This window comes from Durio zibethinus, chromosome 27, assembly GCF_047325235.1.
Source record: "Durio zibethinus cultivar Kanyao isolate XHJ-2024 chromosome 27, ASM4732523v1, whole genome shotgun sequence".
Taxonomy (NCBI): domain Eukaryota; kingdom Viridiplantae; phylum Streptophyta; class Magnoliopsida; order Malvales; family Malvaceae; genus Durio; species Durio zibethinus.
The window spans coordinates 11,005,900-11,020,825 of record NC_143188.1 but is presented as its reverse complement, the minus strand read 5'-3'; the positions used below and the strand labels follow the sequence as shown (position 1 = coordinate 11,020,825).

Here is a 14,926-nt window from a genome sequence, read left to right as displayed (position 1 = left end):
TTTGTTTTAGAAAAGTAAAAAGTAAAAAAATGCCTTTAAACACAAAATAGATACTTATTATACTTTTAAATGATCAAAATTTGATTTAACTTTTGTATGTAACAAAATTAAAGGTATTATTAATTTATACCTCAAACATAAAATAATCATTATATATAATTTAAATATTTTTGCAATAAATGCTAAGTTTTTTTTGCATAAATTCTAAATTTATATATCCTAATTTTATTACATAAAATAAAATAAAAGTTTTATTATATAACATTTTTTTGGATTATTGAATTTTCTTGTACTTATTTTCTTTAAAATTATTATTTGTTAAAATTTATTGAAACTTTTGGTTTTTTAACATTTATATTTTAACTTTTGATTTTTTTTATAACTTATGGTTTTTTATTCTTTTTTTTTTTTAGATGAGAGGCTATCATGAGTATCTTTTATGTCTCTATTACACTTTCTTTTTCCAATTTCTTATTTATTATATTACTAATCATGAGATTTTATTTTTTATTGTGTTTTTATTTTAATAATTTTATAATTATTAAAATTTTATTATACTTCCTCATAAAACTTTTATTGTAAAAACTCATAATGCAGATTGTCTACATGTATGGCTAAGGCCCCAGACAATTAATGAACAATACAAAAGTTTTTAACTGATTAATTCCAGCATCATTTTCACAATGAAAGTCACCAACCTTCGAGAGCTAAACAAATTCATAAGGCATAACTATATTTTATGCAAGACTACTTATCTAGTATGAATGATAAACATACAAAACAAGACTACTTATCTAGTATGAATCATCTGAAAGTTACTGTGAATTAATTAAATCCAAAGATAGAGTTGAAGTCAAAAGTAATTATAAAGTGAAAAAAAAATTAATATAAAAATATATGAATGATAAACGTACAAAAAAATACTACTTATCTCGTATGAATCATCTGAAAGTTACTATGAGTTAATTAAATCCAAAGATAGAGTTGAAGTCAAATGTAATTAAAAAGTAAAAAAACAAAAACAAATTAATAGAAAAATATTATTCAAAATCGTTTATTTGAAGGATATTCAATTTAAAATTAAATCCTGTCCAATAATAACTTATCTCTAAGTTCACACTAATTATTTATTAAAAAAATAAACCTAAAAAAAAAAAAAAAAAAAACAAAATTTTGTTAACCAAGTTTATATTGGATCATCTGTCGAAACTTATTAAAACGTAAACGGATTCGTTAACGAATAATCTATCCTTTAACCAAATTGAAGCCCAAAATATACCAAAATCGATTTTCTTGCAGATTTCAACTTTTGGATGGACCTATTGAGCACTTAGCCCAGTTGAAAAGCCTTAAAAGCTCTTGTGATTATAAGTCCAACAGAGGGGTATTCCTGTAAAAGCAGAAGAAGTTACCGTTGCAACTCGAGGCTTTTGCTTATAAACCGAAATCGAACTCTTTTCTTTTTTAAAAAAATACCCATAATTGAAATACTTGAAAGAACAGAAAATTCCCAAAATACAAAAGCGAAGTGCGGAATCTACAGATCAATAGCAAGAACAATTGATTCACCAAAAACCAATTGTGAGTTTTCTCACCTAAACCCCTTTTACGTATTGTTTTTTCTAGGTTTAATTTCTTGATGAAATTATTTTTTCAAGAGAAATATTTTGTTTAATTTTAATGGTAGAAAGAGATAAGTAAGGTTTGTTTCTTTTCAGAAAACTTTATTAAAAAATTCGAAGGCTTTTTTAATTCTCTTTCATTAACTTAGGGTGGAAAATGTAAAAGGGGAGTAGAATTATTTCTATATGGAAAAGCATAAGCACAAGAATTCTGTTTGGTTGTTGAGAAATTATGGGAAAAGAAAACGAAAAATCAAGAATGACCCACAACTTTTCTGTATATACTATTAGATTATGTTGCAGGATTTAGCAAGTTTTCTCTCCGATTACACGTTTGATTTTCCCCATTTCTCTTCATACAGTATTTTGGCTGAGCTTTTATATGAACTGGATGTTGTTTGAGTTTCACCCCGCTTACATTCTTAGACCATCACTTTTCTCCCCTTTTATAGAAGAGGTTTCGATTCTATCACCAAATTGCTCAGATGGCATCACGTGCTGGTGGTTTGATTCAAGATCAGAATTTAAATGTTCACTACAATGGTACTACTTCTAATTCTTTCTGTTCTGTTTTTAGTTTATTATTTGTTTTCGAGTTGAATTTGATAATTGAAAGTGCCTACTACAGGTGCTTTTGTTATGGGCAAGGCAAATATCTCTAAAGTAACACAGAGGGAAGGTGGTATTGGTGGAAGGAAACCACTTGGTGATTTATCAAATTCAGTGAACCCTATCCCAAACCAGACATTAAGAAATGAGAATTCTAAACTTTTTCATTCGCTGAGAAAGAGACTGGTGCCTCTAAGCCCACACATGTTTCAAACAAGAAGAAGAGTGTTGTCTCTAAAGCCTCAGAGAAAGTCCAAGCTGGTGACAGGAAAGCTCTCTCTGACATTTCAAACTCGGGTAAGCCACAGCTGCAGGAGACATCAAAGAAGAATCAAACTTCAGAGTTAACCATTTTGGCGGAGGATCCAAGTGAACCCAAAGATAATGCAGAGGAAGGATTTCTGCACAATCATGAAGAATGTACCAAAGTGCAGAAAAGAGCTATAAGCACGAATGAATTTTTTCGGATACTTGGATTATAGGTGGTAAATAAAGTTGTTACGTATTCAGATGTCTATTATGATTTAGTTTTTGGCTGGATACTTACATTTTCATGAATGTTTTTGGTTAGATTTCTCCGAACAGCCTGCATCTGCGAAAGAACCTCATATGTCAAACAAAATGGTCAGTTTTCTTTTTATTTTTTATTCTCCCATTTAGCAATTGTTTATAACTATATGGATTATTTTTTAGTTAAAAATTCATAATATGTTACCGATGAATTATTATGAATCTTTTAATTAATATAATACTTATTAAAATTGATTTAACTTTAAATGATTATACATAATTAAAAAATAATTTTTTAAGTATCATATTAATAGATTAATTATTTAGGTACCACATTAAATATTTTTAAAATTTAAAAATTACATTAAACATTTTAATATAGTTAAAGGACCGACGAAACATTAACTAATATTAGTTTTAACTCTAACTAAAGATTCTGTTTATTTTTGCTATAATTGACTTTCAGGAAATATTTTTTGAAAAACGTTTACAATTACTGAAAAAATAAATATTTTATGTTGTTTGGATGAGTTAATAAAAATATTTTTTATTTTTTTTTTAGAAAATTTATTTCTTTATTCAAATAATATTAATATAACTATTAAAAATTAAAAATTATTTATTATTAAAGTATATTAAAATTATTAATATTAAAAAATAATCATATTTTAATAATAATATTTAATATTAAAATATTATATTAATATAACAATATTTAAAATAAATTTATTTATTATTTTCATATTAATATTTGAAAACATTTAAAATAATATTATTATTCTTAAAATATTATTTTTATTAATATTAAAATAATAATATTTATTATTAAATATTTATACTATTAAAATATTTATATTTTATATTGAAATTATCAATTTATTAAATCATAAGAAAAATCTTTTTTATTTATATTTATTATTAAAATAATAATATAAATAGCTTAATAAATAAAAATATGAAATTATATATTTTAAACTAAAAAATAATAAGAAATTATTAAGAAAATAATAATATTATATTATTTACATTAATTATTAAAATAAAAATATTATTATTTATTATTAAAAAATAATATAATACTATTTATTATTGAAATGCTAAAAATATTTATGTTTAATAACATAAAAAATAAAAATATTTAAAATTGAAATGTTAAAAGACTTTTAATGTTAAAATTTTAATTTTTTAATTAAAATTAAATAAAATATTTTTATTAATATAATAACATTTTATGTTGAATTAAATCAATTTCAAGTTTAAAATTTTAATTTTTTAAGTAAAATTAAATAAAAATATTATTTATTTATTATAATAATATTTTGGGTAAGATCAAATTAAGTTTGAGCATAAAAAATTATATATAAGGTCTAATTTGAGTAAAATTATACTCAAATATATTGATAAGTACTCATAAAGAGTTTTTTTTTGTTGAAAATTATTTTTATCTTTTCAAAAGGGTAAAACAATTTCTAAAATAATTATTTTATTTTCTATTGATCAATAAATTATTTTTTGTTAACCAGTCAATTTTTTGTCAACCAAACATATAAAAATACAGATTTTCCTTTTTCGAAAATCATTTTTTAGGAAACAAATAATGGAGCCCAATACTATTTTACTTGTGTTTAGGATATGGATACTATGCATCCACTAGCTTCAGCATATGGATTGTCTTAATGAATACTAGTTTACTTCTGCTACAGCCCATGAGTCCTTCAAGGTACTTTGAAGCTGGGGAGATGAATGAAGATCTGCCTCCAAAGCACAAGTTATCAAGGAAACTTAACTGCGCCCCACCTAGTCCAGAGCCACTGGATAATATGCCCTGGAATGATCCTAAATACATTCCCAGCTTTAAGTTGATAGAATCGCCATAATGGTGAAAGCATTATGGCTTCTATTGGACTGCAATTATTTTGCTAGTAGGTAAAGATGTGGCAACTTATGTTGCATTCAGATTTGAGATGAAACGAAAAGTTCACTTTTTTTTTGGCTTCTTCGGCTGTTAATTGTGTAAAGCCGGCTGAATTGTGTTTTATCCCTTTTACTAATATTACGCCTGTAATCTTTCCAGCATGCATGTTAACGGTGAAGTTTGATAGATCCAACCTCAAAATTATATCATAAATTTTTTCGAAAATAAAGGAAGGATTTCAACATTATCCTGGGTTTAAGTCTATTGATTTATGCTATCATTTTTTAAAAATAAAAAATTTAAATTTAAATTCAAATATCTATACTACTATAGATAAAAAGAATCTTGAAGAATCTTCGAACTTACACATGTTCAGTTTAGGTCTTTCTTTCCCACGGTTTTTTTTTCATTGTTTTTGATGATAGCGGAACTAACATTAAATGAGATATGAAATGAAAGAAGAAAAGTAGAATGAAATACTGTAATATCAAGGCTTAGGAAGCTCCATCCCTCCATCTTTTTACTCCTTTTGCTTTCTTTTTCGTTTTTCTGTTACTTTGTTTTTGGGTTTGAAGTTTTTCAATACTTTGATATTTCTTTTTTGTCTAATCTTATAGTTGCTTTTATTTTTTTGGTTGTTGTGGGTTTCCTGATCAAAGAAACAAAGCCGGTGCCACAAGTAAGGGTGGTGTTGTTCGTGCTTAAGGGAAAATACGTCCTGTTTGTACCTAAATTTTTTTATGTAGTTTTTGTCTATGTTTGTTGTTCTTGCTAAATCTATTTAAACATTGCTCATTAACATTACTTTTTTTTTTTTTTATTCCTTTTGATTTTCCAACCAGTTCATCCAAGAGTGCAAAGGCAGATGAACCTACAGGGGATGTGCTGCTCATATCTGATGCTGGAAACATACTACAATTGCTGGGGAGTCATTTTTCACACAAGCAGAGCGCCTTTTAATATTTAAAATAGGTGCAAAGAAAAGCAGAAAGAAGTATAAACAAGCCTGCAACCACTATACAAGTTGGAATTACTTCTACTTTTCTTTGGCTTCCATTTTTGTTCCTATTCTTCTCGTGCTTTGATACTGTATTTTGTAAATGTTCTGGCTCTGGTATATTACATGTTTGTTTTTTATTTCCCGATTTTTGTTTATAATTGTTCATATCTCCAGTTGTGGGCTACAATTTGACATTGGTTATTGCTTTCTTTTTCTTCTTAAAAAAATTTGCACTTTCCAATCGTTTTGCCAAGCAGTTCAACGAAGCTTGCAAAAGCAAAGGAATTAGTAAAGGCTGCATTGGTCATGTTTGATGCTAAAAGCATTGTTGCAATCATTGAAGAATGTCCTTTGCCACAAGAAAGTGAACATCAGAGTACCCAAACAGCGACAGAAAGTCCTCTCCAAGAAACCGCTAAATGATTTTCTGAACTTAACTGAGGTACATGTTCACATTTACTTAGCGTTGTTTTTTATATTGGGTTTTTTATAAGGGCAAATGCAGTCTATCCCTTTGATTTTTTTGAATGACACCACTCGGCTTATCATTGGTAACCTCGAGCTTCTTTCAATTCATTATTTAGATAAAAATTTGGAAGATGTTAGTACAGCCTGAAAGAAAAAATTTCACCTGTTATTTCAGCACATACAAAAAGCATTCTTTTTACTGAAAAGTTATAGAAGACATTAAACATGATCAATTATTGATGATTGTTGTTACCATCATGTTTGTATTTCGTTGCTTTTCTCTTCTTTTGGGTTCTTTGTAAGTAGTTGGAAACATGTGCAATGAGTTCTTCCTCTTTTTTAATGTATTACAGGTGGACACTTTGCTGCAAAGTAAAACAAAAAAGAAAATACAAACTTTCACCAAGTGTTTTATTCTAACTTATATTATGTTAGCTATTTTAGTATATTTTGTAGGCAATATGTTTTTATAGATGTTAGCTTGAAAAAATTTGTAAGTTTCCTATAATTTTTTAAAAAATTGTCTCATTTTTTTGTTGTATTTAGATTGCATCGAACTTAAATAATTTACATAGCAACTACTATGTGTAGTTATGAGAAATTAAACTACAACTGCTAATCTAATTATCTCTTAATTTATAAATTATTTTTAAATTAAATTTTTTATGTAACTTATAATCATAATTAGCAGAATCAGATCGGACATTAAACCGTTTAAGGTTTTAAATAATTGAGTTAATGATTCAACCATTGAGTCAAACTGAACATTAAACCGTTTAAGATTTTAGATAATTGGGTTAATGATTCAACCACTGAATCAAACGAGTCAATTGTCGGTTCAATAAAAAAATTATAAAAAATATAAATATTTTAAAATTTTAAAATTCAAACTTTTAACTCAAATTATAATTTAATAATTCAACCATAAAACTATAAATTTTAAGACATATCATAAACTACAAATTTTAAAATATAAAATTCATAGAACAATTAATTATTAGTTAGAAATGAAATTATTTAACATTTTATTAAAATCATATTTTATATTTTAATAATTAGAAATAATATTTATATTTTAATAAATATAATAAATAATAACTAATAAATTATTATTATTTATTAACATATAAATATTATTTATTAACATATAAATATTATTTATTAATATATAAATATTAATCTTTATGTAATAAAAATGAAATATTTATATATAAAATTAATAGAAAAGAAATATTTATATTTATATGAAAATTGGTAAAAAAAAAAATTAAAATCATTTTTATATTTTTATATGAATTTAGTTTTTTTATTAATTTATATTTTTTTATTATTAATTATTTTCGATTATGATCAAATAATTAATCATTTCTAATAACATTTTATTTTTTATTAATTTTATATATATATATATATTTTAATTTTTTTAATTATGATATCTATTAATAAAATTTTTATTAAATTTTTTTTAAATTGCTTATTTTTATACACGTGTCAAAATATGCAAGATATCATTAATAGAAAGTTACAAAGGTTTTGATAGTTAAAAAAAAGGAGTTTGGAAGTTTATTTAGATGAAATAGTAATACAAGAGTTTTACTAGATTATTTTGAATATTTGAAGGATTTTTTTTTTCATATTTTACCTATATTAGTCGGTATTAAACCAATCAATCTAAAAAAAATCATCTAATTTATTGATTTAATATGTAAACTGTCGATTCATAATGATTTAAAGTGATTTAATTATAAAATTAATCTAATTATAAAATCGAATCAATTTCAACATTGGATCACCAGTTCACTCGATCAAACCAACGGCTATTATTTGATTTCTGCATATGTTTCAAGAATGCTTTGACACCACCTTATGCTAACATGACACCACACTGTCAAATTAAATTATTTATTGTTAGTATCATAGAGTATGGTAATCTTTTTTCAATAAAACTAACATGACACCACACTGTCAAAAAGTGGACAATCATTCGTTAAAAGTAAGACAACACATGGTGTATTGTTTTTCTCGGTTAATTCTCAATCTTTCTGCTAACAAGAATCTATCTTCTTCAACATTATATCTAAAAAATAGTATTTTTATCATTAATTAAAAAAACTTATGCTACTTATGAAAACTTATCAAAATCAATCACTCTTAAAAATAATATTCAAAATCTAATGTTTAAATTTTAACGCTTACCAATAAAATCTAAATATCTCGATTTAACCGAAAATAATAATATTCAAGTCGAGTAATAAATAATACAGGCAAAATAAAAAACAAGACGTTGAAATCGAACTGACAAAGCTGAACCGGTTGAACCACGTTATGAAAAAAAGGTCGATCCAATCCGGTTTAACTTTTTCGGCAGCACTGGACAAGAAATCAAAATCACTCGAACAAATCAAAGGGCAAAAAAATCTAAAAACTAAAAGCGCATTCGCGGGAAGAGTGAGATCATCTTCCTTCTATCCAGAAATTTATAGTTCTCATTTCTCATAGCGAAAACCCCCCAAAAACCTTTCGATTTTTCTTCCCAATTAATCCTAAAATGTCCGTAAAATCCCACATAATTACAGGATTGACCCTCCCCTTGAAACCCACTGCTTCTTCTTCTTCAAGCTCCAGTAGTAGTGGCAGTCTCTGTTTAGTTAAGAGACCGCTCACCTCTTCCTTCCTCAATGGCGGAGGTACCCTTTCTTTGGCTTTTTCTCAGGTTAAATTTTAATGGGTATTTTTATTTTTCTTATAATACCGTAAATGAAGAGCTTTTCTTTCTTTTCCTTGCTTTTGAGTTGGTTGTGTTTGTTCTTTTTTATGTTACCATTAGGAGATAAATGTTGGCAATTTGGAACTAGATTTTATTTATTTTTACGGGATATATCAAATTTGTGATTTTTTTTTCTACAAAAAAACTTTGCTTTTCATTGTAAATCTAGAGCCATTGTGTTTTTAATAGCTTGAGTAGTGAGAAAGAGGGTTGCTTTCGCAAGTTGATTGACTAGGCTGCTAACTTAACTCAAATGAAACACATATAATTTTCTTCAAGCTCAGCTGTTTGTATGGATGATGACATTTGTTTGTCCATTAAGCTACTGGTTTATTTGGGTTATTTGCTAATAGTTTTGTTAAAGCACTAAAACTTAGTTAAGTGGTGAATCAAATGGGTTCTTAATGACATTAAAGTATTAAAGCATATGTGGTCTTTTTCTCATTTTTGGATAACAGCATTTATATGATTTACATGTCAAAAAAGTTAAACCAATTCAATCATATATAAAAGCTTGATGGTGAATTGATTCAATTCGCTTGCAATTATGTAAGCTTTTGAATAAGGTTTTTTTTTGTGTTCGTAATGAAATTTTGAATTGCTTGTCATGTGAGCCACCATCTTTTCAACCCATTTGCTTTGGTTTCCATTTTCCCTAGTTTAACTTGCATCCCATTTTTCTATTTTTTGACTATATTATTTGCATTCTAGTTGATGATTAGGGAGTAATCTGAAAGATTGAAACTCCCATGAAAAAGGACTTTTTCTCATTTTATTACCTGGCAATATTAAATCCATAGGACCTCTAACATCATCTAAAGGAGCTAAATACCAGTATCTAAAGTAGGTACAAGTTATCCTTTTAACAAAATTTTCCTTTTTTTTTCTTTTCTTAAACAGTGGCTGCCCTAAAAATTACAAGCATAAGTATCCTTCCAGGAAGATCTCATTGTCACAGGCAAGGTGGAGGTGCCCTTGGTACACGCATGAGCCTTTTTGATCGGTTTGCTAGAGTTGTTAAGGTCAAACTTTAGAAATTGTTTATGGACATTCATGTAATGATACTATGTTTTCTGATTCCAGCTTTTGATGTGTTATCTCAATAACTTAACTCAATTCACTGATAATGGCAGTCATATGCAAATGTGCTCTTAAGTTCCTTTGAAGACCCAGAGAAAATCTTAGATGAAGCTGTGCTCGAAATGAATGATGACTTGGTGAAGATGAGACATGCCACAGCACAAGTAAGCCTCATAATGTATTATTTCTTGAGTTTCATTCTTTTGGGTCCTTTCTTTCTGTTATCTTAATTTCCTTTTGCTTGCCATTCTTTTCACTGTTTTTGCTATTTTTTATTCTCTTTTATTCATAATTGCATTGCATATGTACTCAACTATAGTGCCTAGGTGGTCTTACAAGTTTATATTCTTATGCAATTTTTTATTCTGCCTTTTCAGTGAAATTTTCTTCCCACTTATGCACATGCGAACCTTTTTCTTGTTTGAAGGTATTAGCATCTCAAAAGCGGTTGGAAAATAAGTACAAAGCTGCACAGCAGGCTTCTGAAGATTGGTAACTGATTAAATGGTTTTTTGTTTTCCATAGTCTGCAGAGTATGCTGGTGTTTAAATGTCCCCATTAAGTTTTGATTTCATATAGGTACCGTAAAGCACAGTTGGCTCTTCAGAGAGGAGAAGAGGATCTTGCACGTGAAGCCCTCAAGAGGCGTAAATCCTCTGCTGTAAGATGCCATATAAAACCCATTTAACATACACTGAAAACCATATAAATTTATATGCCAAATGAGATTCATGGCATTCCAAGATAGATTGTTCCAACAACACAATGTTACGAAAACACCAGTGGGCATAATAACCTGATTGAATGGCTTAGACTGTGTAACTGATTCAGAGAATTTTCTAGGGACTGAAAGCAGTTCTTTTCTTCTGGTTTTAGAACCTGTTATTTTAATTCATAGTTCCTAAAATGGATAGCTTTTGTTCTGATTGAATAATTGATGAACCATCATTTTTTCTTTTTGTTGCAGGATAATGCTAGTTCATTGAAAGCTCAACTTGATCAACAGAAAAGTGTAATTGAGAATCTTGTCTCTAACACACGGGTACACTTCTGCTTATCTTTACTGCTATTAATTCCATTGATATGTTATTCAGTTAGATAATTGGTCTTTTTATAGAGAATATGTCATGTATTGCCTTAGGTCTGACATGCATTGTTGTTAAGCGTTTTTCATAAATTCAGATAAAAGATTTTTATGTTTTGGTGTATGAGACATGAAAATCTAAAGGTTAAAGATCTGTCTAAAATAAAGAGGCTATGAGCAATAGAGAGGAAAGAATGTTGTAATATTATTTTATTGGTCTTGGTGTTATAGATTATAGGTTAAATAAGAACCAGGAATAAGCTAGGAGAGGGAAATGAACTATTATTTTGTGACATATGATCCATTAGTTGAAGATAATAAATCTATTTTATGTAGCTTTTGGAGAGCCCTATGACACTTAATAACTAAATAATAGATGTAATAGGAAAGCTATCTACAATTCTTTTATCTTGTTATTATGTACATATTGATGGATTTGTTACGGTTGCATTCCCTAAATTCCATTTTGTGTAGCTTCTGGAGAGCAAGATACAAGAGGCAAAGTCAAAGAAAGACACTTTGAAAGCTCGTGCTCAGTCTGCAAGGTAGTCTCTGCTATTGCCATTGCTACTTTCCTTTTCTCTCTGTCTTATCTCATTGGACTTTCTGGTCATGATCACTTTGATGCTGCTTCAGAACTGCAACAAAAGTAAATGAGATGGTGGGAAATGTCAACACCAGCAGTGCTTTAGCAGCTTTTGAGAAGATGGAAGAGAAAGGTGAGTTAGTCTTAGGTTGTAAGCCTCTTGTTGTAAGTGAGTATCCCATTTATTCATGCCTGCAGGGTTAGAAAGATTATGATTTTGACATGATGGAAAGTGCTCACGATAAAGCTTTTTAGCCTTGTGATAACCATCTAACGTGTAATTTGTGCTAAATTTCTCTAATGGAATCTATCTTAAACATTAAAATATTATCCAATCAAATTATTGGGTGATTTTCATCTAGTACAACAACAACAACAAACTAAGCCTTATATCCCATAACTTTGGGGTCAATTGTATGAAAGGCCAAAAAAGGCAATCATGTTAGGTTGTAGTTTTGAATCTTCTTGCGCCACTCATTTCTATCAAAAACAACATTTTCATCTACTTCCTTAACCCTCATATCATTTCTTATTATCTCTCTCAAATCCAGAAGCTCATTTATCCTAACTGGTGTGTTCATCTAGCACACTGACGCAATATCTTCAGTTCAAGCTTAGGAAGTTGAGATGTGAAGAAGCTTCCTCAGTTAAAAAAATATCTATGTTGCTGAGGGATGTCTAAAGTTAGGATATGTGTGTCCTTACCCACACTTTTTAGTTATGAAATGCTGCTGTTTAATTAACTATTATTTTCAGAACAGGGTTAGAAAGATTAAGATTTTGACATGATAGAAGGTGCACAATGTAAAGCTTTTTTAGCCCTGCAATTACCATATAACGTGTAATTTGTGCTATATTTATCTAATGGAACCTATCTTAAACATAAAGATATTCCAATCCAATTATTGGCTGATTTCTTCTAGTACTCTCTGACACAATATATCCAGTTCAAGCTTAGGAAGTTGAGGTGTGAAGAAGCTTTTCCTGAGTTAAAAAATATCCATGTTGCTGAGGGATTTGGGGAGTTCTAATGTTAGAACGTGTCCTTTTTGGCCTATCCACTCTTCTTAGTTATGAAATGCTGTTTAGTTAACTATCATTTTCTGACTAAATATTTCATAAGAAGTGGTTTTATTAATAATCTTATTACACCCAAAATCATCCTTGTCATGCACCAAATGATTGGTGATCCTTCCCTGCTAAATACAATCTTGATCACTGAAGATTGACTATCTCTTGCATTTCTTGTGGAGTTGTGGTTGATGATCAATCTATAAGAACTAGAATAGTAGATTTGATCTTAACTCTTGTCTCTTATGTTTCTTTTCCTTGCCTTCTTTTTTTGACAGTTATGGCAATGGAGTCTGAAGCAGAAGCTCTTGGGCAGTTAACCACTGATGATCTTGAAGGGAAGGTAGTGACTGCTTTATCTTTATTTTGTATTCTTTAACTCTGATTTAAACTTTCTGTGGCCAAATTTTCATTTTGATATTTGATATTTGATAATTTGCATCATTGTGGTTGGTGGCCGTCATAGGCCTGGTATTTAACAGTGTTAATGGCTTGTTGATAGGGTAACTAAATATGTCAATTTAGCTGTAGGTTTATGCTCTGACTCAATCTTTTTGAAATTGGGACTTCTTGAAATATTTCCTTGAGGTTCTCCAAGGATAGGAAACATGGAAAGGTTTTCCTATAAGTTCGCTGAAAATAGATGGGAAGCCAATTTAATATGGTAGCCATTGTTTTCTATAGTTGTGGCATGAAACAGGCCACGTTATTAGGGATAACTAAGGGTTTTGTGAATTTAAGATAAAAATTATTAGAATTATAGTTAGTTATTCATCAGAAAAGTTAGCTTGCCATATTATGGATTATCTTACGTCTTGAAAATTCATATTAAGAATACAAGACTACTTAGTACTGCAGTTCAAATTTATAGACCCTTTTGTCATGATAATATAATGTTTTTGCTATGTACTTGATTGTTTCTTTCTATAAAATCTACTCTGATTTTTTAAGAAACCCATTGCTTGAATTTGCAGTTTGCATTACTTGAGAGCACATCGGTTGATGATGATCTTGCAAACTTGAAAAAGGAACTCTCTGGCAGCACACTGGTATGTCTCATTCTTGTTTTATGAAAAATGGAAATCTGTATGATGGGATTAGGTTTCTCTCATATGCAACTTTCCCTAGACTAGGCTTTGAAAATTATAGTATGTTACCATTATGTTCAGCTCTGTCTGGTCGTTGGGTGAAGAATCAGATTCAGAATTGACTGACTAAAAAATAAGAAGAAAAGAAAAAGGACTCATCATTGACTGAACATTCAGAATTGCTCTGCGCATCGTGTTTTTCCTTTCCCTGGTCTGTTTTGGCAACTAGAAAGTGATAGTAGCTTGAGGAGAAGGAAAAGAAATTTCCCTTGGTTAAAACCCCAAAAGTTGTTCTCCAGCTGTGAGCCAAGGAGGAACAGTCTTGAATTTCAACCTTCTGAAAGGTTTTAATTTTTCATTTTCCTGTTCTTCTGAATAACAGAAAGGAGAGCTTCCACCTGGAAGAACTGTTTCTGCCAGTACAAACAAGACATTTCCATATCGAGATGCTGAGATTGAGACAGAACTTAATGAATTGAGGCAAAGGGCAAAGGACTTCTAAAGTTTCTGTTCCGGATACCCAAATCGTGGAATTTTTATTTCAAGATCGAACCCTCTTCCAATGGTTTAACTTGGTAAGCTAGCGTTCAAACAGATCATTGTATAGCTGCAGTCCAAACTCAATTAAGTATAGCAATTTTTGGATGGTTATGTACATACTTTGTTTATTACATTAGATGAGCATAGTAATAATGTACTTATAACATACAACGCACACTTGGCAATGACCCATGTTTTGGACCATGTATTCAATAGCTTGTTAGTGTGCAATTAGTCTTCCTGGCAACTTCCTTGCCATTTTATTATGTTGTTCGGTCTGGGATACCATGTCGGTGACAAAAATTCAAATTGCCACCACAGTTTCATTTACGGGTATCTAACCAATAGCTGTCGTGGGTGAACATAACAATTTTAAACATAATACGTTAACAACACGAAAATAATATTAAAGAAGACATAAAAGTGATATTATTTAAAATTTTTAAAAAAATTATATATAAATTTGACAAAAATAAAAAAATATATATATTTTATATTTTGACGAGTTGGCGTAAATTTGATTATAATAATTTTTTGTATTTTTATACATGTTTGACACCACATAAATTGTCAAATTTAGTAGTGG

At 28.8% G+C, this 14,926-nt stretch overlaps 1 protein-coding gene and 1 pseudogene across 3 annotated transcripts; both read left to right on the top strand.

Annotated features, from left to right (window-relative positions):
* Nucleotides 1–1,476: 1,476 nt before the first annotated feature.
* On the top strand, nucleotides 1,477–5,793 carry LOC149510914 (uncharacterized; annotated as a pseudogene). The gene is made up of 6 exons (XR_016334757.1): nucleotides 1,477–1,581; nucleotides 2,075–2,165; nucleotides 2,251–2,855; nucleotides 4,445–4,667; nucleotides 5,316–5,371; nucleotides 5,499–5,793. The product of XR_016334757.1 is annotated as an uncharacterized LOC149510914 (transcript).
* Nucleotides 5,794–8,527: 2,734 nt separating this feature from the next.
* On the top strand, nucleotides 8,528–14,606 carry LOC111280139 (membrane-associated protein VIPP1, chloroplastic-like). 2 transcript variants are annotated; one of them, XM_022867318.2, is made up of 11 exons: nucleotides 8,528–8,811; nucleotides 9,792–9,913; nucleotides 10,025–10,135; nucleotides 10,399–10,463; nucleotides 10,551–10,632; nucleotides 10,939–11,013; nucleotides 11,530–11,600; nucleotides 11,692–11,774; nucleotides 12,991–13,055; nucleotides 13,687–13,761; nucleotides 14,183–14,606. In XM_022867318.2, exons 1-11 carry the CDS (start codon nucleotides 8,673–8,675, stop codon nucleotides 14,300–14,302), a joined length of 1,008 nt encoding a protein of 335 aa, XP_022723053.1. In that variant the 5' UTR covers nucleotides 8,528–8,672; the 3' UTR covers nucleotides 14,303–14,606. The 2 variants fall into 2 exon arrangements, with proteins under 2 accessions (XP_022723053.1, XP_022723055.1); XM_022867320.2 differs by having other exon boundaries at nucleotides 8,702–8,837; nucleotides 14,183–14,443.
* The last annotated feature ends 320 nt before the right edge of the window (nucleotides 14,607–14,926 follow it).